Raw genomic sequence first — 25,792 nt, forward strand, 5'->3', positions numbered from 1 at the left:
GCGCCCCCGGTGTACCGCCTCTTTCGCTTTCCCTGAGCCTCTTTGGAACGCATCCTGAGCTCGGACTCTCGCGGCCATCTACTCGCTCGCCAGTGCAAGACGCGTGACCGCAGAGCCTCGTTAACTCTTGGTGCGAAGGCAGGGGCGGAGACACGCGGGAGGGGGGGGGAGAGCCAAGGCGACACTTCCGGCGCTTCCTCCCGGCGGCGGGGTGGGCTCGGCGGATGGTCCAGAGAGCCGTGTCGAGTGCAGACGAGGCGTCGGGTTTCGCTTTGGACGCTGCTGCTCCTGCTCAGCCATGGTGAAAATCAGCTTCCAGCAGCCGGCAGCCGGCTTGTGGGGGCGCCCAGCGCCCTGGCGCACCGCGCCACCCAGCCCCTATGACAAGACGGCCCTGCTCAGTATAACACTCAAAACTGAACTGCGGCACTCAGATCGGTAGCGTAACATTCTGTGGCACTCAAAATGGAAGCATGGCACTCAAAACGGAGCATATTTGGCTCCCGGAAAAAGTTCGCAAACCGGAACACTTGCCTCAGGGTTTGCAATGTTTGGGTTCAAAGTTGTTCGAGTACCAAGGTGTTTGAGAACCAAGGCACCACTGTACTGTGATTCCGTGACCACTTTAAACAGTCATGGCTTTCCCCCAAAGAATCCTGAGAACTGCAAGTGTGCTGTGAGCTGTTAGGAGGCCCCCCTATTACCAGGGGCAGACCTTTGTCATGTGCCCTGTGCAAGGCCAAAATTTGACGCTGCCCCCCTCCCTCCAGCCTTCCCAAAGCTGGGCAAATGCTAGCTAGGCTTTGGGATGCAAGAAGAGGGACTCTAGGACCCTGTCGGAGCCCTCACACCTCCTTCCCAAAGCCCAGCACTTACTAGCTAGGCACCCCATTGGCCCCTGCACCCCCCCCTCTGCTATTACAATTTCAGGAGCCACAATTCCCGGAGTTCCCTATGAAGATTGTTCCACTCTGGGAATTGTAACTCTGCAAGGGGAGCCGGGGGGGGGGTCTCATCACAACTCTCAGCACCCTTGGAAAGCCAGTTACCTTAGTTATCAGGGTTATTTGGCTGTTCAGTGTGGTGTAGTGGTTAAGAGTGGTAGGCTCGTAATCTGGTGAACTGGGTTCGCGTCTCCGCTCCTCCACATGCAGCTGCTGGGTGACCTTGGGCTAGTCACACTTCTTTGAAGTCTCTCAGCCCCACTCACCTCACAGAGTGTTTGTTGTGGGGGTGGAAGGGAAAGGAGAATGTTAACCGCTTTGAGACTCCTTCGGGTAGTGAAAAGCGGGATATCAAATCCAAACTCCTCCTCTTCTTCTTCTTCTTCTTCTTCAGAGTGGTACAATAGCGCCTTAAATGCATAATGTGGATGGGGCCCTTCTCTCAGAAGGAAACACCCGTTCATAGCCTCTCTCCCAGGTGTGGCCCGCCAAGTGCCACCGAACTACAGCTCCCCCCATCCCTGGTCATTGGCCATGCTTGCTGGGGCTGATGGGAGTTGTAGTTCAGCAACATCCGGAAGGCTAAAGGTTCCTGGTTTAGGTCTTCCTCCTCAAAGCAAGTTTCAACAGAGGCCAAAGAAGTTGTACGGAACTCCAGCCAAAGAGAAGGGCAGACAGGAACAGTCAAGGATTGTGATGTTCTATCTCCCCTGTAGGGTTGCCACATTCGTTCTGGCAAAACACAGGGGAGGGGGATTAGGAGCCCCCAAAATTTTTTTCACCTACTGCTGAAATGACTTCGAAGCAATCATTTACAATACATGGCAGCCTAACCAGATAGCCCCTCTGGAATTTGTCACACACACACACACACACACACACACACACACACACACACGTAAATCTGTCTGTACTTTGTTACCCAGAGCTCAAATGTATGACATTTCACACATATGCAATACATACAGGCCAGGGCAAACAAACAAACAAACAAACAAACAAACAAACAAACGGTCTTATTCCAATGAGGGGGCAAGCTTTATTCCACATTAGGCATAGGCAAACTCCAGCCCTTCAGATGTTTGAGACTACAATTCCCATCATCCCTAGCTAACAGGGCCAGTGGTCAGGGATGATGGGAATTGTAGTCCCAAACATCTGGAGGGCCGGAGTTTGCCTATGCCTGTTCCACATGTTAGATGTTTGAAAGACAGAGGAAACAATGGGGGTAGGGCAAGCCTTTCTGGGGAGCTACCTCTCCCCCACCATCAAATACCATGCAGGTATCTATGTTCAGAACTTCTAGGGGGCTTCTAGGGCCACACTGACACAAACCCCCTTGTTCCTAGAGCCCCGAAACCTGTTGCTCTCTGGGGGACAGAGCCTGGCCCTCTGACTCCTGTATTGAATCAATGCAGGATGTAGCATTCCACACTGAAATACGGGACGATCCCGTATTATACAGGACAGGTGGCAACCCTGCTTGTATACCTCTGGATATCTGTTACTGGGAGGGTGCCGTGGCATCTGTTTGTAAGCTTCCCACAGGCATCTGGTTGGCCACTGGTATTGGATTCTGGATTCTGAAGGCCCTTTAGCCTGATCCAGCGAGACTCTCCTTGTGTGGCATTGGTGATGAGCCTGTGGCCCTCCCAGATGTTTCCGGATTCGCATGCCAGCACTGACCCATGAGGCCAGGGGACCGGAGCGCGACTGCGGGCAGAAACACTTTTACGGGGGGGGGTGTGCTTCATGTGAAAGTGGCCGTGCTGCCTGCATGCTGTTGCCATGGAGAAGGGGATTAAGAGGCATTTTGCCTGTGACCCAAACTCACTCTCTTCTCCTTTGGGAACTGGGAAGGCAACACCACCTTTTGCACGGGGGAAGAGTACAGATTGTGGAGGAAGGTTACCTACATGGGTTCCCAGTATACGTTTCCGAGCACAATTCAAAAGTGTTGGTGCTATCCTTTAAAGCTCTAGACGGCCTCGACCCAGTATACCTGAAGGAGCGTCTCCACCCCCATCGTTCTACCCGTTCTGTTGCTCTTGCTTAAAGCAAGGTGAAAGAGCAATGCCGTCCATCTTCCGAGAGTTGCAAAATCACCTGCTAAGAACTATTTTTGAAATTTTGGGCATTTAGAACTCATGAATCAGAGAGTTCTGCAGAAGGAGGTTTGGCCAATGAGGAAAGATGGTCATTCTACACCTGGCATGTGAGAGGTTCATAGACCTTCACTGAAGAACCTGGATTATATTTCACTTCACTTTCTTCATGTTTATATACATGTTGTTGATACATAGCTATTATGACAATCTTTTAGTTCCAAGCCGAAGTTTCTGAATTGTGCTGGTTTTGTGCAAGGTTGTATCTTCTAAGTTTTAGATTTTTGTACCTAAGGGAGGAATTCAACATGTTGTCAGTGAAAACAGACCAATCTCCCCTCTCCTCCCCAGCGCATAGCTGTCAAGTTTTGGATTTGAAAATAAGGGATCAGCACCCTCACCTGTCCCGGGGACAGTCTACAGTTCTCAGGGACAGTCCACGCCGTGGTAATCCCCCCAGGCTACAACTTAATTTAACCCAGGAAAGAGCTCCCAGGAAAGAGAAATCAGGGCAGAGAAAAGAAAGCACTTATTCACGCAGCACACAGTTAACCTCTGGAACTCCCTGCCACAGGGAGCAGCGATGGCCACCAACTTGGATGGCTTTAGAAAAGGATTAGGCCAATTCATGCAGGAGGAGAGGACCACTGATGGCTTCTGGCCAGGTTGGCTCTGCTCTGCCTCCAGTTAGGGGCAGCAATGCTTAATCTGAGCACCTGTTGCTGAGAAACATTCGTCTATTTTATCTTTTTCTTTATATGTCTATCTGTCTGTCTGTTTGTTATTAGGTATTTATATTCCACCTTTTTCTCCAAGGAGCTCCCTGGTCCTAGTCCTCATTTAACCCCCACAACAGTCCTGTGAGGTAGGCAGGCAGGCAGGCAGGGCTGAGAAAGGCAGGGACCCAAGGAGTCTGCGGACTTCAACTCTCGTTCCCGGAAATAAGGGAAATTTAAGGTATATCAACAATAAGGGATAGCAGCGGGAAACGGCTTGGAATAAGGGAGTTTCCCCGCAAAAAGGGAGACCTGACAGCTATGCCCCAGCGGCGCAGCTTCATGCTCTGGCACGGGGGGGGGGGCGAAGAGCAGGCGGGGGGACTGGCTCGCATCCCAGGGGCGTGGCGCATGTCCTGGGGGCATGTCCTGGGGCGGGCGGGGAGTCAGCTGCGATGGCACCGCACCGGGATCGCGCTGCCAGGGGCGGTGCGCTCCCCCCCAACTCCTCCTCCTCCGCCACTGCTCCTCCCTTAATTATCGTTAAGAGTCAGGCAGGAGTATTATAAAACCAAGAACTTTATTTAGACAAGCTTTCTTCCACTCCTAACTCTCTCTGATCCTCCTGCTCTTTGATTATACAGTGGTACCTCGGGGGTTAAGTACTTAATTCGTTCCGGAGGTCCGTTCTTAACCTGAAACTGTTCTTAACCTGAAGCACCACTTTAGCTAATGGGACCTCCTGCTGCTGCTGTGCCGCCAGAGCACAATTTCTGTTCTTATCCTGAAGCAAAGTTCTTAACCTGAAGCGTTATTTCTGGGTTAGCGGAGTATGTAACCCGAAGCATATGTAACCTGAAGCGCATGTAACCTGAGGTACCACAGTATACTTTCTGGGCCGTATGACTTCTTGGTAGCTGCTCCCTTAACCTGTGTCTTCCCTCTCTGTGTCCTTAAATTGAAACTAGAGATAGACTCCAATACGGAGCTGGCCAGAACTCCCAAAAGAAGGGTACCAATAGCATGACAGAACCACTGGAGCTGGAGCTGGAACTGGCTAGTTTTCAAGCAAAAGGCATAATTGCCCCAAGTAGATAATACTACAGCATAGATCAGCAGCCTAGTGAAATAAATTAGTTATTCTCCTAACCCTCTTGCTTAGTTCCACATACATGGATGCGCTCCCCACCATGCACTGAACCCCCCTCCCCCAAGCCAATGTGGTGAGGGAGGAGGGAAAGCTCCATGGTGCTAGCAGAAATCCCCGTGTGGGCTTCTGCTTGCAGGACCCGTTCGTTGAATTTAGCCTCGTTTTTTAATTCTTGCATTTATGAGCAATTTAAATTCCGCTCTCGTCACATGCTTATATAAACATTGCAAATGCATTTCTTCTTCTTCTTCTTCTTCTTCTTCTTCTTCTTCTTCTTCTTCTTCTTCTTCTTCTTCTTTGCAATGCAGCGGTTTAAGTTGACTTTATAAGAGGGTGAAAAATGCAATATATTTTTCATCTAAGCAACCCCCCCCCCTTTTTTTTTTACCTTGACCTTTGTGGTCTGTGTTCTTTGTTTCTGGTGCACAGTCAATTATATTTTATCTCCGTTTTGGTTTGTTTTGGAGAAAGGAAATTGTGCCCATCTGCCTGTTGTGTGTCTGCCTGTGTGTGTGTGTGTGTGTGAGAGAGAGAGAGAGAGAGAGAGAGAGAGAGAGAGAGAATTGGGGAGACCTTTCATCTCATGTGTTCCGCTCTCCATATCATATCATTAACCATTCCAGACATTCCTGAGCAGAGAGGTCTCCACCTGCATCAGGGACGCCTCAACCTTGGTGTATCAGGCAATTTGAATGCAAATGAACTTGGTCTTTTGGTGGGGAGGGGCAGCTTCAAGAGCAGAACAGTATCCTGAGAGAGACTGATAAGGGGTGGAAGAAAGGTATGTGCCTTTGTAGGGGGTTAGGGATGAGTTAGGAATGACCAGGCAGTGGAGATTAACTAAAGAACAGGGTTGCATTGTGATGCTTCTCTGTTGCCCCCTTTGCTACAGATCTCTTCCTGAAGGCGATCCTGCATCTGTACACGGTGGGTGGGGGAGAGGAGTTTGACAATATGTTCCAGACTAAGAGCAGCCGTGCAGGGTATGCCTTTGCTCAGCATCTCTGCTTTATAGAGAGGATCAGGGGTGTTTTTTTTTTGGGGGGGGGGAATAATAGCTCAGTCATGGAGCATGTGATTTGCATGCATAAAACCTCAGCTGTACTTCCTGGCATTTCAGGTTGTAGCATAGGGCTCTGGAACCATTTCCAGCCTCCCTAAGTCCGAGTAGGGAAAGAGAGACTGCATGATGGTCACTAGCCATGATAGTTATGCTCTGACTCTACAGTTGGAGGTATCAGGAGCGTCCTACTCTCGTGTAGGACCCTGACAGAGACACATGCCCGGCTGGCATGTTCTCTCCCTCCTGGTCAATCGTTCAGGAGCTTCAAAAGCTTTCTTTCACCCTAACATCTCGGCGACTAATGCCAAAAAGCATCAGCCTTACTTAGGGATGCGCAGAGTCTTCTCAGCTTTCGTAACAGACCTCAGCAACTCAGCATTGTGGCTAATCTACTTTATTTACATATAAACACACACGGAGCACTGCAACATGGCTCCCTCTCTCTCTAGCATCAGACAGCAAGGAGAGAAATAACAAAGGAGAATAGTCCCACTTCACGGAACACAGTAACACAAACATCCTGTCTCCGCCACTTCCCACTCTATGGAATGAAAACATACACCGTCATGTGATAGATAACAATCCCATGACTGCAGACACGGGGAATGAATCTCCAAAAGGAGGTAGCAGTGCTTCTGAATAGGTAAAAGGTAAAGGACTTCTGGATGGTTAAGTCCAGTCAAAGGCGACTATGGGGTTGTGGCGCTCATCTTGCTTTGAGGCCGAGGGGGCCGGCGTTTGTCCACAGAGAGTTTTCCGGGTCATGTGGCCAGCAGGACTAAACTGCTTCTGGCACAACGGGACACCGTGACAGAAGCCAGAGCGCACGGAAACACTGTTTACCTTCCCGCCATGGTGGTACCTATTTATCTACTTGCACTGGTGTGCTTTCGAACTGCTAGGGTGGCAGGAGCTGGGACAGAGCAACGGGAGCTCACCCCGTTGTGGGGATTCGAACCGCCGACCTTCCTATCAGCAACCCCAAGAGGCTCAGTGGTTTAGACCACAGCGCCACCCACGTCCCTGCTTCTGAATACCAGTTGCTGGAGGCCACAGGAGGGGAGCGTGCTCTTGCAGCCGAGAATCCTGGGAGCTGTAGTTTGTTAAGGGTGCTGAGAGGTGAGACTCCCCCCCATTCCCCTCACAGAGGTACAGTTCTCACAGCAGCTTAACAGTCAACCCCAGGAGCTACAGGAATGATACCTCTAGGAGGGGGGGGGAATAAGGGGTCAGCCAGATGTCAGTTTCTTCCTCCTTAGTCTCAGTTTTGACCCTGCAGAATTCAGCATGGAGGAGAGGGGGGAACTAGAATTCATTGGCTCTGCCCATCATTGTCCGTCCCCCTCACTTCCACCCCACCAGCCCCAATGGGCGCCAATGTGCAGGAAAAGAATATATATCATGGGGGTGAACGGCATAAAATCAACAGCCAAATGACATTCCTAAAACAAGCACGAAACACAGCACGGATATGGCTAGATCACTCTTCAGGGAAAGCCTAGGTAAACCGAAGAGTTGTAAACAGGCCCAGCCTGAGACATTTTGGTGCCTGAGGTGACCCAAAATGGCGCTTCCCTCCCCACCAGGGAAGAAGGGGTGAGTGAAGATCTACATCAGGAACACGGGGAGCGGAAGGAATAAAAAACTGCATCAGGATCTGCTGCCCTTAGGAATCCTGCCACCCAAGGCCTTAATTGCCTCATGTACGGGCCGGCCTGGTTCTTTGCCAATAGTGCAGGGGTTTTCACTGCGGCTAATTCCAAAAGGCAGGGGCCACCATGCTGAAGGCCCCGACCCCTTGGTGGTCTTGAACACAGATACACCAAGTCTATCAACAGAGAATCCTGCCTCAAGGCCCACATTTTTCAGCAAGGAGCCTTTTCACTGGTTTAAATCAATCAGTAAATCACCCTTTCATACTATAATTCTAGATGGAAAAGCATGGGCCCTACCAGATGCCATTGGGCTCCCATCATCCCTGACCATTGGCAATTCTGGCTGGAGCTGATGGGAGTTTCAAAACACCTGGGGGGGCAGGGTTCCTATCTCCGTTCTACAGCACCTAAAATCTACTTGCTAGTGTACAAAAATAAAACAGAAGACAATTCCTGCCTGCAGGCATACACAACCTAACTAAGGCAGGCAGACAAGGAGAGTTACAGGAGGGCCAGTACGATTTTGAGCACAATTCAAAGTGTTAGCGCTGACCTTTAAAGCCCTAAATGACTTTGGCCCAGTATACCTGAAGGAGTGTCTCCATCATTCAGCCTGGACACTGAGGTCCAGCTCTGAGGGTCTTCTGGCGGTTCCCTCACTGCAAAAAGTTACAGGGAACCAGCCAGAGGGCCTTCTCGGTGGTGGCGCCTACCCTGTGGAACGTTCTCCCATCAGATGTCAAGGAAATAAACAACTATCTGACTTTTAGAAGACATCTGAAAGCAGACCTGTTTAGGGAAGTTTTTAATGTTTGATGTTTTATTGTGTTTTTAATATTCTGTTGGGAGCTGCCCAGGTGGGCAGGGTATAAACAATAATAATAATAATATATTATTATTATTATTATTATTATTATTATTATTATTACTACTACTACTACTACTACTACTACTATTACAGTCATGCCTCATGTTGCAAATGCTGCGGGTTATGGGTTCTCAGGCTGCGCTCTGTGCCGAACCCAGAAGTACCGGAACGGGTTACTTACAGGTTTTGGTGCTCGCGCATGTGCAGATGTGCTAAATCATGCTTCGCGCATGCGCAGATGTGCCGAATCGCGACCCACGCATGCGCAGATGTGGCGCTGTGGGTTGCTGACACTGCGGGTTGCGAAAGCGCCTCCTGCATGGATCACATTCACAACCCGAGCGTCCACTGTACTACTACTACTACTACTTCTACTGTGGTTTTATAATTTGTTCCAGACCGCCCAGAGTGGCTGGGGCAACCCAGTCATTATGGGTGGCATATAAATAAATTAGTAGTAGTAGGTGCTGTGGCTTAAACCACAGAGCCTAGGGCTTGCCAATCAGAAGGTCGGCGGTACGAATCCCTGCGATGGAGTGAGCTCCCTGGTCCCTGCTCCTGCTTACCTAGCAGTTTGAAAGCACGTCAAAGTGCAAGTAGATAAATAGGTACCGCTCCAGCGGGAAGGTAAACGGCGTTTCCGTGTGCTGCACTGGTTCTCCAGAAGCAGCTTGGTCATGCTGGACACATGACTCGGAAGCTGTATGCCGGCTCCCTCGGCCAGTAACGTGAGATGAGCGCCGCAACCCCAGAGTTGGACACGACTGGACCTAATGGTCAGGGGTCCTTTACCTTTAGTAGTAGTAGCAATGATGATGATGATGATAGGGCAGGGACGGAATAGCAGGATGGGACAGGAATAGCTTGTCATTTTACAGGTTGAACATTTTAAATGGCTGCTTAAAAGAAAAAGGGAGAGAGAGCTTTGCTCTTCTTATCCTGGCAACCTTTCTGCATTCGCATTCAAACCCCGGATCCTCAATTGGCGGGTGCTGGTTTGTGTCCATAGTGCCAGGCTCTGTGGATGCTGTTGGTGAATTTCTAGTCACCCATATGCTCATTGAAGGAGTGGAAGGAGGAGGTGGGGAGGGGAGAGCGTTGAGGCCTCAAGGCACAACATCCCTCCATCTCCTCCTTTGTGCCCAGCTGCTGCCTCCCTCTCTCTGCCACCCAGGCCAAGGCCGGGCAAGAGTTCCACATCACTTCTGCTCTGCGTTCGTGTAAATGTCACTCCTTCCTGCAGGGAGCTGGGAGAGTGTTTTCCAGGACACAGCAGCGCTGGCTACAGCCAACCAGAGACCTCAGCATTCAATCTCTCTCTCTCCCTCTCTCCCAGCACATCTCTCTCAACTCTCCCCAGTGAGAGAACCAAGCTTGAGAAAGAAGTGGGGGTGGGTGATGGGTGGAATAGAGAAAGAGGAGGGGGAGATCTATTTAGTCATTTGCGCGCAGCTCTCCTGCAAGCGGAATGTGCTGAATCATCAAGAAGTCGAGCCAAAGGTGTGCAGAGAGGAGGACTGGTGGAAGGACTCCTTTGACAGACAAACAGCCGGGTGCGGTATCTGCTCAGCCCCTTTCTCTTGAAGGGGAGGAGGAGGAGGAGGAGGAGCTTTGCCCGTGAAAAGAACTCACTTTTTTTGTTCTGCCCAGATGTTCTCGGTTTGCCCGCTTCGCTTGAAGAGATGCTGATAATATACGACGGGCACCCCTGGTAGCAGGAGAGCAGGAGAAGATCCCTGCCTGCAATATATAGCCATCAACGTCACCATAATTTTGTTATTTATACCCCTCCCATCTGGCTGGGTTTCCCCAGCGACTCTGGGCAGCTTACAACATATCTAAAAACATAATAAAAACACCAATCCTTAAAAACTTCCCTGCCTTCAGATGTCTTCTAAAAGTCAGATAGTTGTTTATTTCCTTGACATCTGAAGGGAAGGCGTTCCACAGGGAGGGCGCTTGGTTCCCTGTAACTTCACTTCTTGCAGTGAGGGAACCGCCAGAAGGCCCTCGGCGCTGGACCTCAGTGTCCGGGCCGAACGATGGGGGTGGAGACGCACCTTCAGGTATACTGGACCGAGGCCGTTTAGGGCTTTAAAGGTCAGCACCAACACTTTGAATTGTGCTCGGAAACATACTGGGAGCCAGTAAAGATCCTTTAGGACCGGTGTTATATGGTCCCAGTGGCCACTCCCAGTCACCAGTCTAGCTGCCACATTCTGGATTAATTAGAGTTTCTGAGTCACCTTCAAAGGTAGCCCCACGTAGAGCACATTGTAGTGGTCCAAGCGGGAGATAACTAGCGCATGCACCACTCTGGTGAGACAATCTGCGCGAGACAGTCTGTAGGGTCTCAGCCTGCGTACCAGATGGAGCCGGTAAACAGCTGCCTTGGACACAGAATTGACCTGCGCCTCTATGGACAGCTGTGAGTCCAAAATGACTCCCAGGGCTGTGCCCCTGGTCTTTTAGGGGCATGGTTACCCCATTCAGGACCAGGAAGTCCCCCACACCCACCCACCCCCTTGTTCCCCAGGATCAGTAATTCACCTGGTGAGCTTCTCCAATCACCACAGGTTACTGGCTGGGTTTCTACATGCCCCACAGATTTTAAAGGTGCAGGATGGGGGCCTGGAAAGGTGACAACAACCCTACACACATACGGTATAATGGCTGGTGATAAGCAGGTGGCTTGTTGTTTCCCTTTCCTTTGTTTGCTTCTTTTTATTTTCAGATCTTGAGCGTTCATAAATCTTGTTGATTTATAAGTCCTGGTGTCACCTCGAGGCCAGCATGTAAGGTTCAGCTGTAGCAGCACAGGCCTGGAACATACCGTCAGGACGGAAAAGGAGGACTCTAAGAGCCTCTCTCCGGATAAGCCCTGAGATTGATATTATGGCTCAGCTGAGCTGCACATAATACGATTAAGGAGATGAACTCGGGGCGGTTGGTCCCAACAACATCTCGGCACCTGCAGGGATGTGAGAAACGAGAAATGAAAGGGCAGAGGCTGGTTTTTCGTAAGGGGGTGGGTGGCAGTCTGGCTGAAGGTTGGGTTAGTTCGCTCTTAGCAGTTGGACTTAGGATAGGCGTGTAGTTGTAGCTGGAGTTCAGAGTCATCTTCATCTGTAAAATGTAGCAATCTGCTGGAGAACAGCTAAGTTAATAGAAGAGAAGTCTTAACAGTGAGTCCGTAAGTGACTGTGGAGGCCAATTCTGGATCCACATGTCCTTCAACAGTGGGGACATAGGTTTCCGGGCAGAAGTTTATCTTGGTGAGGGTTTGCCAAGTGTGGCTTCCTCTTAGCACGTTTCTCCCTTTCGTCCTGAGTTCGAGTGTCTTCAGAGCCCATGACACCTTTGGTAAAGGCAGTTCTCCAATTGGTGCACTCGCGGGCCAGCGTTTCCCAGTTGTCAGTGTTTATACTACATTTTTTAAGATTTGCCTTGAGAGAGTCTTCGAAACTCTTTTGTTGACCGCCAGCATTATGCTTAGCATTTTGAAGTTCGGAATAGAGTAGTTGTGTTTTTATATATGCTGTAAGCCGCCCAGAGTGGCTGGGGTCGACTTAATTATTTTAAAAGGTGGAAAATACAGTGTCTTCTTTAGTTATAAGTTTTTAAACCTCTCCCATGATCCTCTCCCACCCCAGCCTCCGCCCAAACCTCCTTAGCTTTTAAAAGAATTCCCCTCCTCCCCTTGCTCTGTGTTGTACGTGTGTGTGTGTGTGTGTGTGTGTGTAAGCATCTTGTCAAGGTATGAATAGCTGGAATGATGACTCACATTCCTGTCTGGTTCTAGCTAATGAACATCCTTCCCCTCACCCAGTGCAGGTTTCATATGTCTCCAACCAGGCTTGTTCCTCCCTCCACATTCAGCCCAGGCAGAGGTCCCACAACTTATGTTGTGCTGCAAAAGCAGGGGGTGGTCTACAGGGGAAGGTGTATACACAACACCTCACACTGTATCAGCAGCACACAATCTGGTAAACGAGGCCTGAGCCTCTGGCGGAGTGGGGTGGGGGGGTGGGGAACCCGCAGCCTCCTCTCTTCTTTATCCTCAACCCCACGACCGACTGCTGAAAATAAGAGTCAATCAAGCACCTTGATATGAATGAACAAAAAGGAACTCTTTGGCTGCTGTCATGCAGGGGGGGGGGAGGCCTCTGGCTGTAGGATCCCACTCAGCGGAAACAGGCAAAGCAGATTATGCAGACAAAAGCGTGGTCCGGGAGACAGAATATTCTATACAGTACCTGCAGCATCTCTTGACAGATGCCTATGCAAATCATCCCACCTTTTCTCCTGCGATCCACCAAGATCAGGGCCGCTGGTAGCAATCTGCAGATTGTAATTAAAAACGAAGTGCCCCTAAGCACACAGAGAGTGCATTTCCTTTGCAAATGAGTAACCGTGGTTCATCGCCATACAAGAGGGTTTCTATGGGGAAAGTGGGGTCTGCTTCGAGTGTAGGTCCAGCTTCATTTCGTTCTTCAGAAATGCAACAGCAATCCAAGGAAGGAGAACCTATCTTGTCACCAGCCACTTTCTCCTGGTGTTTACTCTAAACCTGCCTTCCTATAGTTAAAAAGGATTTTTCTCTTGGGCTGGTCTTGGTGGAGAGGGTCCAAGCCACACCTCCTTTCCGGAACCCTTTTAAATATTAGGAGACTATCGACCTATCCCCTTTCAATATATCCTGTTAAACAGTCTTTCATCATACATTTTTCCACGAACGCTAAGGCTTTTATGTATATCCTACAGCACAACGACATCCTGAGAAGCTTAGCCTCCGTCTTAAAAAAAAAAAAAAAAAACTTTCTAGACCTTATGGATGTAAGGATAGAACCTGAAAACATGTGAGCAATGCCTGAGCCCTTGGATAGCAGCTGAGTAAGGCTTTCAGTATGGGACCCGGTTGGCGCTGTGGGTTAAACCACAGAGTCTAGGGCTTGCTGATCAGAAGGTCGGTGGTTCGAATACCTGCCACGGGGTGAGCTCCCGTTGCTCGGTCCCAGCTCCTGCCCACCTAGCAGTTCGAAAGCACGTCAAAGTGCAAGTAGATAAATAGGGACCGCTCCAGCGGGAAGGTAAACAACGTTTCTGTGCGCTGCTGTGGTTCGCCAGAAGCGGCTTAGTCATGCTGGTCGCATGACCCGGAAGCTGGCTGCGGACAAACGCCGGCTCCCTCAGCCTATAGCGCCACAGCCCCAGAGTCGGACACAACTGGACCTGATGGTCAGGGGCAGAGCCGTCTCATCCATAGAGGCCGGTGGCGCGGCGCGCCAGGGCGCTGGGCACCCCAGGGGCGCCCCCGCGAGCCCGCCGGCATACCGGGCTCCCCCTCCCCAACCCGCCCCCGCCCCCACGGGCAGGCGGGCACTCACGCGCCGGTGGGCGGGCTGTAAGCCGCCGGCCCTCGCCTCCCGGAGCCCCAGCTGGAGCGCTGGAGCAGCGCGGGGCTTTGCGCGACCTTCCAGCACTCCAGCTGGGGCTCTGGGAGGCGAGGGCGGCCGACTTGCAGCCCGCCCGCCCGCCCGCCCACCGGTGTGCGAGCGCCCATCCGCCCGTCCCTCATCCTCCGCCCGCCGGCGCGCGAGCGCCTGCTCCAACGACACGCCCCTCATCCCCCGCTCGCCCACCCCCCCCTCCCGAGGGGCGGCCAGCTGGGGGCGGCGGATCCCTCTAAGACGGGCCTGGTCAGGGGTCCCTTTACCTTTACCTTAAGGCTTTCAGTGGTCAGAGGTCCTGGCACCGCTCTCCCACCGCCCCCTAGCATTAGGCAGAATGGATGCATACATGCATGACAAACTTAAAAGTGCATAATATAGCAGTGCAAGTTGCAGATACTATTTGGTCTCTGTTTGGTGCAGAATTTGGGTTATGTAAGAGAGCTTGAGAATTTATATAGAACAAAATATTGTTGTGGGAGTCGGAGCCTGAAAGGCTGGACAGGAGCCTGTCTTGGTAGTCCCTTGGCAAAGCTGCGAAATACCGTATCTCCTTTGTCATGAAAACAACAGGTAAATGGTCCAGGACGACTAGGAAAGGGCCTCTGTCTGTGCAACCCTTACAACTAAGGAGGATGCCTTCCTTGCACCTACATAACAAGGAATGATTCTGAGAAAGAGATGAGCAGAGAACTTCCTCTGGGCTCTGCCTCGCCCTCCTGCTAGAGATCTGATGTGGGAGCAGTGAACTGCGGTTGTCTGTTGGGAGTGTTTCAGCTGCATATGCGCAGCCTGTATATTTGCAAATAAACACAAATGTCGCAAAATGCTGAAAAAGCCTCTAGCGACCTCCTTGTAAGGAAGGGAACCAAACCTGGGTAAGCGCCGAACCCCATGGAACATAGTCTGCGGGGGAAGCCTACCAGTATATACCCATTATACGTCTTGCCGGCTCCTTCCCAGGCTGCAAAGCAGAGCAATTGATTTCAGCCCTGTTGTGTTAACCACATGCCTTCCCCCACCCCTGTTTATTTCTTTGTTCCATCCAGCTCTCTGCCTGGTGCTGGGCTGCATGATATTCCCAGATGGCTGGGATTCAGAGACCGTCAGGGACATGTGTGGGGAGAAGACGGGCAAGTACTCGCTGGGCGACTGCTCCGTGCGCTGGGCTTACATCCTAGCCATCATTGGCATCTTGAATGCCCTCATCCTCTCCTTCCTGGCCTTTGTCCTCGGCAACCGGCAGAACGACCTGCTTCACGAGGAGCTCAAAACAGAGAACAAAGGTGAGTGCCGTGCCCCTCTGTGATGCAGCAGAGCTTCTGCTTGTCTCCCTCAAGCCATGAAGCCATGAAGGTAGAGCTTTGGAAAGGAGGTGTGAGGGCTCTGAAAGGGTCCCAGAGTCCTCCTGCCTCCTTCCCAAAGCATAGTTAGTGCTTCCAGAGAGCCAGTGTGGTGTAGTGGTTAACAGCTGTAGACTCATAATCTGGTGAACCGGGTTCGCGCCTCCGCTCCTCCACATGCAGCTGCTGGGTGACCTTGGGCTAGTCACACTTCTCTGAAGTCATAGAATCATAGAGTTGGAAGAGACCACAAGGGCCATCCAGTCCAACCCCCTGCCAAGCAGGAAACACCATCAAAGCATTCCTGAAAGATGGCTGTCAAGCCTCCGCTTAAAGACCTCCAAAGAAGGAGACTCCACCACACTCCTTGGCAGCAAATTCCACAAGTCTCTCAGCCCCACTCACCTCACAAGATTCAGGTGGGTAGCCGTGTTGGTCTGCCATAGTCAAAACAAAATCGAAAATTCTTTCTAGTAGCACCTTAGAGACCAACTGAGTTTGTTCCTGGTATGAGCTTTCGTGTGTTATCTGAAGAAGTGTGCATGCACACGAAAGCTCATACCAGGAACAAACTCAGTTGGTCTCTAAGGTGCTACTAGAAAGAATTTTCGATTTTGTTTTCACCTCACAAGAGTGTTTGTTGTGGGGGAGGAAGGGAAAGGAGAATGTTAGCTGCTTTGAGACTCCTTCGGGTAGTGATAAAGCAGGATATCAAATCCAAGCTCCTCCTCCTCCTCCTGCTCCTCCTCCTCCTTCTTCTTCCCCAGGTTTTAGGAGGAGGGGGGGTGACAAGGCAGGGTGCGACCCACAAGTTGTGTGTAGAAGTACTCTTGCGGCCCACTTGCTATGAAATTTGGGCCGCCCTGAGCCGGAGAGAGCCTACCTCCCCTGAGAAATAACTTCTCTAGATTTGCCTTTATGCTCTGGTGAAGCACAGTCCAAAAAGGTGGGGAAGGGCACAAACCTTCTCCATCCCAGGTCCAAGAAGGGCATCTTCCTCACCCTGCCACAAGACCAATCTCGCGAAACCCAGTGCTCGCGAGGGTTCCCTAATCAGGTTGGGCAGAAGTTGTCGCGTGTCGTTTTCTGTGCAAGTTTGCAAATTGATATCTAGCACAGAATCATAGCTGTCAAGTTTCGGATTTGAAAATAAGGGATCAGCAGTCTCACCTATCCTGGGGACAGTCACATATCAGTGGTGGGTGGAGCCAGAAGGAAAAAGTGGGCGGAGCAGCAATGTAAACTCCAAGTGGGCTCGGGCTCGGAGCGGAGCAAATAGGAGGGCAGCCAGCAAAGAGGAGGGCAGCCATGTGCTCCGCGCGATGGAGCCCCATCGTCTTCTTGTCTGATCCCATCAATACAGGAAAGGAAGCAGCAGCTGCTCAAAGGCAGCCAGGCTCCGCCTGCCAGCTAACCCTATTGGCCGGCTGAGGGGCTCGGCGGCAACGGATAGGGGCTGGTGCAGGGGGAGGAATACACCCCCCCCCCGTAAGCACGGGAAATGGCTCCCACTTGCTTTGAGGGCTGAGGCTTTTCTCTCCAAGTAGGCGAGGTCTTCCCACCCAGTCCCTGGCCAGCAGGGGACGAGCTGCTTCCATTAAAAACGGGAAATTTAAGGGAAATAAAAAATAAGGGAGAGCAGCGGGAAACTGCTTGAAATAAGGGAGAATCCCGGGGGAAACGGGATACTTGACAGCACTGCACTGAATTCAGCATGCCGAGAATTTTACTAATTTTTTAAGTAACACCTTTCTGCCTCCCATGGCTGTAGATAATTCTGAAGACAGCCAGGGGTAGTTTGCGGAATCTCAAAAGCCAGCGGGGTGGTCTGAAGAGAACCCACCCAATACACACTAGCAAGGGGGTGGGCTTCAGGTGCTGCACCCCTCATTGCCCCTCCCCATAAGCAGAAGGAGACCTACAATGGAGGAAGCCAGAGGCATGTTTGTTTAGTATGCGCAATCTGTTCAGATCAGAGAACTGTGTTGCAGGTTTTTATTGGGTGCATATAGCAGATTAAAGCTGTGCCTTCAGTAAGTGAAATACTTCTTACACAAAACAGAAACAGTACATTATATATACCAGATTTTGGAAACCTTTGGCCCTCCAAATGATGCTGAGCCACTGCAAATATGGCCAGTGTTCAGGGATGGTGGGAGTTGTAGTTCAGCGACCTGTGGAGCATCAAAGGCTCCCCACACCTGATTATATACACCAGGTATAAGCAAACTCGGCCCTCCAGATGTTTTGGGACTACAACTCCCACCATCCCTGGCCACTGGTCCTGTTAGCTAGGGATGATGGGAGTTGTAGTCCCAAAACATCTGGAGGGCCAAGTTTGCCTATACCTGATATACACACACTCACACCTTCATGATGAAGGCCAGACTAACTTTCATTTTCATCCAATGTTGCTCCTACTTCCCAAGGGCTGGAATGGCAAGAGAAAGTGCAGCATTACGTTTACAAAAATGTCAAGCATGCATAAAATGCACATATTCCTGAAAACAACCTTTTAGATAAGCATTATGAGGCGAAAACGCTTTGCAAAAATGTGTGCACGTTTGTAAAATGGTATACAAACCTGTGTATTAGGAAAAACCCCTGATAAAATGCTTTTGAGCTTTCGTTACAGTCGTACCTCGGTTGCCGAACGGGATCCCTTCCGGAAGTCCGTTCCACTTCCAAAAACGGTTCGACAACCAAGGAGCGTGGCTTCCAATCGGCTGCAGGAGCTTCTTGCACTCAATCGGAAGCCGCGCGAGCAGAGCCAGATGTTTGGCTTCCAAAGAACGTTTGCAAACCGAACGACTCGGTTCCGGGTTTGCGGCATTTGGGAGCCAAAACGTTTGAGTCGCAAGGCGTTCGGGATCCAAGGTACGACTGTGTTTATATCAGTGCCAGATTTACGTATATGCTAAACAAGCTATAGCTTAGGGCCACACTCTCTTGGGGGGCCCCCAAAAAAAATTTAAAGGGGGAAAAAACTGGATGTACATTTCCAAAATATAAGATAAAAAACAAATAAAATAAAACCTACGTACAGCAATGGTGGCAAATGGCTTTAGATGCCTATTAGGTCCATAAATTACCATATCGCATATAGTCAACACAAAAAAACCAGTGACAATTTGTTGTTGACAAAGGACAGCTGGACATATAAAGGGCCCCGTTACCTTTAGTAGCTTAGGGCCTCATGAAACCTAAATCTGATTTATAGATATAACAAACTGATGTGGAAATGTGAGATCTGAATTAAGACAAGAGAAAATTGAGAAACGGAGAGAAACTGAAATTGTCTGACTTTCCCATCCCTATATACAGGCTTAGGATCTCTCTCTCACACAGAGAGAGACCATTTGTGCTCTTTAAATCAGCTTTCCAACCCTCCACTTTTGGACCAAGGTGCATTCAAACTCCATGGTTCTGCCACTGCCACTCTGTGTCCTTTAGGCCATGGAGGGAAAACAGCAGCCACCTTCTGCTTCCCCTGGCCTTGCCAAGGCTTGGGTGGGAGCCAGGGAAACCGAAGGTGCCTAATTGGAAATGTAATTAATCATAATAAATCTCCTGGCCTCCGGGCTTGGTCCATCTGTTCGAATCAAGACAAGGCAGTCTCGCCAGCCGGAACCCAAGTGCTTGAGCAGCAGTCAGTGATGCTGGGAGGGAACCGCGAGCCAAGCAAATCCTTGCTTTTTGTTGATGCACAGAGAGATAAAACAAAATATTCCTTGTGCACACTTGTCCTGAGGTCAGTAGATCCTGCAGCAACCCGCCACTCCTCTGCCCTGTCCTCTGTGGGCCCTACAGTGACAGGCTCCCCAAGAACAATTACCTTCCCCAGGTCTTTTTCAAACAAGGGATGAATAAGCCACATTATAGTCACATTAACCCTTTCCCAACTCAAATTTAGCAGCCTCGTATCCTTTCCTTCTTTGCTAGCTTTGCAGCTGACTTCTTATTCCCCAGGCGTTTATCAGCAATAAGTCAGCGATAATTTGCAGGGCTGCTTCTCCAGCAGATCAAGTGGCTTTTAAAGGCAGAGCTTGCAAGAGCTGGCAACCTTTGTCAGGTGATGTCCTTTCTGTTCTCTACCTGCACTTTTTTTTTTTTTTAAGGAATAGCTGCACACTTCCATGTTGGAGTTGTAGAGCAAAATAAAGGCTCTGCCAGAAAAGTATTCCCAAATGAAAAATGAAATTACAGTCATACCTCGGGTTGCGAACGTGATCCGTGCAGGAGGCACGTTCGCAGCCCGAAGCGCCGCGTCTGCGCACACCTGTGACACAATTCGGCGTTTCTGTGCTTGCCCGAGCGCCAAAACCCGGAAGTAACCCGTTCCGGTACTTCCGGGTTCGGCGCGGTCCGCAACCCGAAAACACGCAACCCGCAGCGTTCGTAACCCGAGCTATGACTGCAATCTTAATAATAAGTAATAAAACAAAAACAGAAAGCTGCAACACTAAAACACTAAATGCATAATTATTTAAAACAGAGTGGTGGTGGTAGTAGTAGTAGTAGTAGTAATAAAAATAATAAACTGAAAATCCCATTGAACTTAATGGTGCCTGTTTCTGAACACTTATAGTCCATGATTAGGCTGAAAGTCACAGAGCATCCAAGGGGTGCTTCTTGTGACATTTGCACCATCACACCCCACGAGGCAATCAGAGCAGCCAAGGAAGCTTTTGAGTGAGGAAATAAGTCTGCTAGGGAACCCCTGGAAGCCAGAGCTCAACCCTAACCTTCTCTTTTTATATTTTCAACAGATTTTGTTGGCACTGCGGTAAGTTCTTTGTGTCGGTGTGGCCTCGTGGCCTGGTCTGTGCTACACCTGTTAGTGGAGGCCTAGCCTAGTTCTGTCATGTCCCTGTCCACATATCTGTACTGTGTTAGGAGGAGACTACCTCACTTTTTGTCTTAAGAGAATGAGAGTGAGTGTGCGAGAGTTGAGTGTACGGACACACATTTATGTTCCATGCTGTCTCACCTGTCTACCCCTCTCCTCTGTCTGGGGAAATGGGAGTTACAAGTAGGCAGATTCGTGGGCTCTTTGTGTTGTTGCAAGCCCGTTCCCCTGACTATCTGCACACATACAGTGCTCAGGATGTGAACCAGCCCAGGAGGGTCATGGCGCTGCATCACTGCAGTTTATGGCTCCCAACACTTCAAACTCAGACATCTCCAGTCATTGTTGCCAGGCCAGGCCAGCCCCTGTGAGAATGGGGAACTGCTGTTTCCAAACTTCATCATGCAATGGGCCAAACGCAGCAGGCAAGTGCATTGTGCCTTTCTTACTTTCAGTCCACCTCTCATGTCACTTGGGGTAAGGACTACACCAGGCCTGATAGTTTGGACCACAGACCGTCTGAGACAACCCCATGGTTTTCACGGAGGCCGAGAAGTCCAGTTCTGGCCCAACGACAGCCGCTGGGGGAATGCTGAAGTTACCCAGAGCTTTAAAAAAATAAAATAAAAATTACTGAGTTTATTTACAACACATACAAACACACTTGTCAAACTGAACATGATAATAATACAGAATCAAAAGAGAAACAACAAGAAGACATACAGGTAAAACAAAACAAAAAAGTACAAATAAAACATGATAACGTATGAAAACTTATACCTAAGAGATAGTCATTCATATATATATATATATATATATAAATCACCCCATATTTCAATTCTTCTTTTTCAGTTGACTTCCTTTGTCCTCAACACGGTTCTTTTATCGTTTTTGGTAAACTGTCTCCTTTTTAGACTATATTTTTTTTGGGGGGGGGGGGAAATGAACGAATTCCTATGCCCCACAAACAACAATTTTAAATAAAAGCACACATTCTACTCATGTAAAAACACCAGGCAGGCCCCACAAATAACCCAGAGATGCATTTTAAATAAAAGAACACACTTTCTTCTCATGTAAAAACACGCTGATTCCCGGACCGTCCGTGGGCTGGATTGAGAAGGCGATTGGGCCGCATCCGGCCCCCGGTCCTTAGTTTGGGGACCCCTGTCCTAACCCCTCCCTGCAAATGGCAGGAAATCTAGCAGCTGTCAATTCACATAAGGTACTATCCACAGAATTCAGCATTCCTGGATGCAGGGTTTTGGCTTATGTTGGATGCAGAATTTTAGCTGTTCTCTCCACCGCTGCCACCACCGCCTGCCCCAAACAAGAGTACATACAGCGCTCCTAATGCCAGCTTTTGTGCAGTCTTGTTTATATTTGTGACACTCTTGTGTTTTCTCCTCCGCAGAGGATATAATGTAGAAGAGGCAGGAGGGCCCTTCTCTCATTGGTATCTGGATTGAACTCTCTCATCCTTCCTCCTCCCTCCCCACCTCCCTCACTGCCTTTCCTTCGCTGCTGCCAATGGGGGGGAAACGTCCAACTCGAAGCCTCAGAATCTGCAGACCTCACCTGCGTGCCACTTCCGGAGACACGTCCATCCCTCATGATTTGCCAGCTTTGGCCGCTGCCCCCTCTGCTGATTGGCTGCCGATGGAGGAGAGTGTGACACCGGTACCCCAACCCTTACCCCAAACCTACCACATTGGGGGACGAGGCGATGCACACACTCCGACCTGGTGTTTCAAAGAAGTGACGCCCTTGGGACTTTTTAACACGCTCTTTTCAAAGGGATCCCAGCCTTTCCAGGAAAAGCTTCCAGGGCGTTTCCCGCTACCCTCCTTCCCGAGAACCAAACAAGAACTGGTGCCAAGACGCTACCGCTGCAACAGACTCTGCCAGGGCCACCTCCTTGCCAAGTCTTTCTCCATTTTTAACCTTTCAGCAACTTTGCCCGCCCTCCGGCCCACACGCGGGGCCGCCCGGCGCCTGAGACTGGCCCATTTGATACTTTTACATGTAAATTTAAATTGTCTCTGAACAGGGTAAGGTGAGCCCGAATCCCCACCCCGTTCCCTTTGGGGATTTCAGCCACCAGAAAACTTTTGCATTCTCCACTCATCCTGCCCAGGTAATGCAGCCGTACCACGAAGGGGGGACTGGGGTGGAGTGGGGGGGGGAATAGGGTTTGGCTAGCTGGCTTCTCTCTCCGGCTGCCGCCGTGGGGTGCGACAACACCTGTAGGGTGACTCCTCTTAACACTGAATGTAACCCTTGGGCCTGGAGAGCGAGCGGCGGAAGGGGGTCGCAGCAAGAGGCAGCAACGGTGGGAAGCAAAACTTCCCTCTCGCTTGCCAGCAGGGTCGGCACCTTGCCAGTTGCGTTCCGAGGTTCGTGCCAAATAGCATTTTCCTCGAACATGGTGTCTGCTTGGGATGGGGAGGGGGGGGGCAATGCTTTACTTCCCTGGCTGGAACCAGTATTACAACTCGGGAGGCCGAGGCAAAGCAGGAAGTGGGTCAGAGCAGAATTCCAGCCCCACTAACTCGGGATATAACCCCATAGGCAGGAGGAATTTTCTGGCTCCGGGAATTAGTGCCCAAACCCCACCACCACCCCACCCCGCTCTGGTATGGTATTCTGCGTTGTAATCGCGAGAGGCAAATGTCGGCAAACAACCTCGCAACGCCCTCCCCACCAGAACTGTGATCCTCCATTCACATTCCCCCCCCCCCGCTCTCTGTGGCAGCTGAAGACTAGGAAAGAAATGGGTCTTCTTAGACGTTCGGACAAACTGTGCCCCCCACCATCCAGACAGCAGTGTAGCAGCTAACCCAGTCCCCGCGGTTTGAGCTGAATAGAGAGGTAGTTCCACCGGTGCAGCTATTTTTGCCCTGTCCGGCGCAGCCATTGAAGAACTATAAAACGCACCTCCATGCCTCTCGCTAGCTGTAGCGGAAGGGCAGGGCTAGGCCTCAAACCTACCAGGAAGAGGGACCTGCAGAGAGCAGGGCAAAGCCGAACCTTGCCTCGCGCCAAAGAGGGGTCCCTGGGTGGCGTCACAGAGGGACGCGCCATTTCAGCCTGTGCAAAAGCTCCCCCCCCCGGCCCTTCCTTTCACACAGCCCACCAGCATCAGCTATTGACGTTATAAGGAGCCTTTACGACCGTGAAGCGAGCTTAGAGCTTAGAGTGAGCCAGTTTGGTGTAGTGGTTAAGAGCGGCAGACTCGTAATCTGGGGAACCGGGTTCGTGTCTCCGCTCCTCCACCCATGCAGCTGCTGGGTGACCTTGGGCTAGTCACACTTCTCTGAAGTCTCTCAGCCCCACTCACCTCACAAGAGTGTTTGTTGTGGGGGAGGAAGGGAAAGGAGAATGTTAGCCGCTTGGAGACTCCTTCAGGTAGTGATAAAGCGGGATATCAAATCCAAACTCTTCTTCTTCTTCTCCTCACAAAGAACCAAGGGCCTGAAGAAGCAGAAAGAATCTGCACTGGGCAGAGCCAGAGAGGGCCAAGAAAAGAAGAAGGCGAGAAGAAAAGGAGGCTGGATTTTTAAAAAAACACCTAGAGGGAGGGCTTAAGAAAATCCAAATGGCATCCTGCACAGTAGTAGAAAAGATAAAACAATTGACTATTTGTCTGCCCTGTAATGGTGCTCCCAAGATCTGCTGCTTGGGGAAGGCCGCATCACCTTGCCTAATGGTAGGGCCGAATTAGTGGCATGAAGGACCCAGTTGGAAACAAGCGAAAAGAGCATGTGGGAAGGAGTGCATGGGCTCAAAAAGCTGGTGGGTCATGAAGGGCCAGGGCCTGGGGGTGAGGGTGAGGATGAGGATGAGGATGAGGAAAGGACAGCAGGAGGCCTGTGAATGGATCTCCAGCTATTTAATAGCAACCAGGATCGAAACCAGTTGGGACTGTGGCTCTAGTGGACGGCTAACTCTTTTCCCAATACTGTTTTCCTGGTGACAATTCCTCCCTCCAAAGGTGTTTTTTGTCCCGCTGGGGGAAATGCCTTTTACCCCCTTTCCTATAGGTAAATTGCAGCTTTCATGGGGGGGGGGTGTTGATGTTCATCAGAAAAATGACACCAGAGGAAAGGGTTAACCACTCCAGCACCCATGTGCTCAACTGGATGCGCCCCACCAAGCCGCTAAAAATTAAAACAAGAGTTTTAAACAAATCACTGTGGGAAACACAATAAGAAACCGAGGGAAGATTCACCAGTGTGGGAGATGTAGCGCACGACGTAGCATGGTCATGTCACTATGTTTGCCAAATAATTAACACTTAAGAGGCCACTCAAATATTGCCAACACGGGAACCGAAAGGGTTGTGCTGTTACATCCTGTTATGCTCAAGTGCACCGATAACCAGCCACCGAGTATTGCGGGTTATACAGAAGTGCCAAAGGAACTGGCTGGCTCACCCGAGGACAAGCCTCTGTGGAGAGCAAACCTCCCTTCCATCACCTCAAAAAAGCCGCAGCCAAATTATGAGGGGAGGAATGACACAAATATATATATGTGAGTTTAGCCCTTCAGAAGCCACTCTTTAAAGTGACGGGCCTCGATGTATTGGGCAGCAAACTTCACCGAGCTCTGTGGAACTAACTTCTGAGTATACACTGACACGATCGGCCTTTAAATCTCAGCTCCGCAACATAAGGGAATCTCAGCGAGAGAGAGGGACAGAGCCAAACTAGATTAAAGGCTTGCCCAGCCATGTACGCCCAGGCACATGCACCCTTAATATTCTCAGCCCAATTTACCCATCGGTCGTTCTAGGAAAGTCCAAAATATAATCGGTAAAGGTTATCTGGTAGCTTGGACTGAGGGAGCGGCGTCAGCCTGCAACTCCCCAAGCCACTAGGGTTCGTGAGCATACTGTCAGCCACCAGAGGAAGTTGACCCTACATTGGGGGGCGGCAGGGAGGGCGAGATGCGCCCTTGCGCCCGTTACGTGACATGCGCGGGAGGAATGGGATCGACGGAAATGGCAAGATTGGTGGAGAAGGGAATACAGTAGCTGTAATATATATCTGTATTTTAGTACAAAAAAAAGTTTGATACAGTGTTTCACAAAACCTTAACCGGAAAACATAAAAATTCAAGATGGATTGGATCAGATCAGCACCCTGTCGCATCACTGGGGAGCAACAGATTTATTCGTTTTTTGCCTTGGGATTTGGAGGTGGGGAGGAGGGGGATCTAACCACCCCCTGGCCTTTGCCAGTCGCAGACTACAGATTTGCAAGGAAACACTTAGGAGAATGTGTAAGAAATGGGTGATCAGAGCCAGTCGTGTAATGTCTTTGAAAGAGGCTAGCTGAGAAAATCTCACCATCATCAGTCGGACATTGTACAAGGGTGAAACAATTGGTGCATGGGCAGGTTATGTGAGCCTGTATAGCTCCCAGTTCACCATTTTTAATTTACATTTACCAGCTGTCGCTACTCAGCCAGATTTCAGCAGCAACACGCTCAATGGGAATCAATTAGCCATTTAATGAACTGGCTTCTTCACCATGCGCAGAATTCTGCATGGTTCCACTCAGCCTTTCTTGTCATGGCAGTTAGATTGCACGAATTGGCATTGAGGCAGGGACTGTAAGGGAAAGTATACCCAAGGGTTTTCTTTGC

General features: G+C 50.3%; 1 protein-coding gene across 2 annotated transcripts in view; it reads left to right on the forward strand.

Moving 5' to 3' along the window:
- Nucleotides 1-22,316, forward strand: part of LHFPL4 (LHFPL tetraspan subfamily member 4) — a 48,796-nt gene extending 26,480 nt beyond the window's left edge. The window contains exons 2-4 of one of the 2 annotated variants that reach the window (XM_033141424.1): nucleotides 15,001-15,237; nucleotides 20,064-20,080; nucleotides 21,558-22,316. In XM_033141424.1, the coding sequence (XP_032997315.1) occupies nucleotides 15,001-15,237; nucleotides 20,064-20,080; nucleotides 21,558-21,566 (263 nt within the window). In that variant the 3' untranslated portion in view covers nucleotides 21,567-22,316. The remainder of the gene's footprint in view (nucleotides 1-15,000; nucleotides 15,238-20,063; nucleotides 20,081-21,557) is intronic. The other variant, XM_033141425.1, reaches the window with a different exon arrangement.
- Nucleotides 22,317-25,792: the final 3,476 nt, after the last annotated feature.

Source organism: Lacerta agilis, chromosome 2 (assembly GCF_009819535.1).
Source record: "Lacerta agilis isolate rLacAgi1 chromosome 2, rLacAgi1.pri, whole genome shotgun sequence".
In the NCBI taxonomy this organism is placed as follows: Eukaryota; Metazoa; Chordata; class Lepidosauria; order Squamata; family Lacertidae; genus Lacerta; species Lacerta agilis.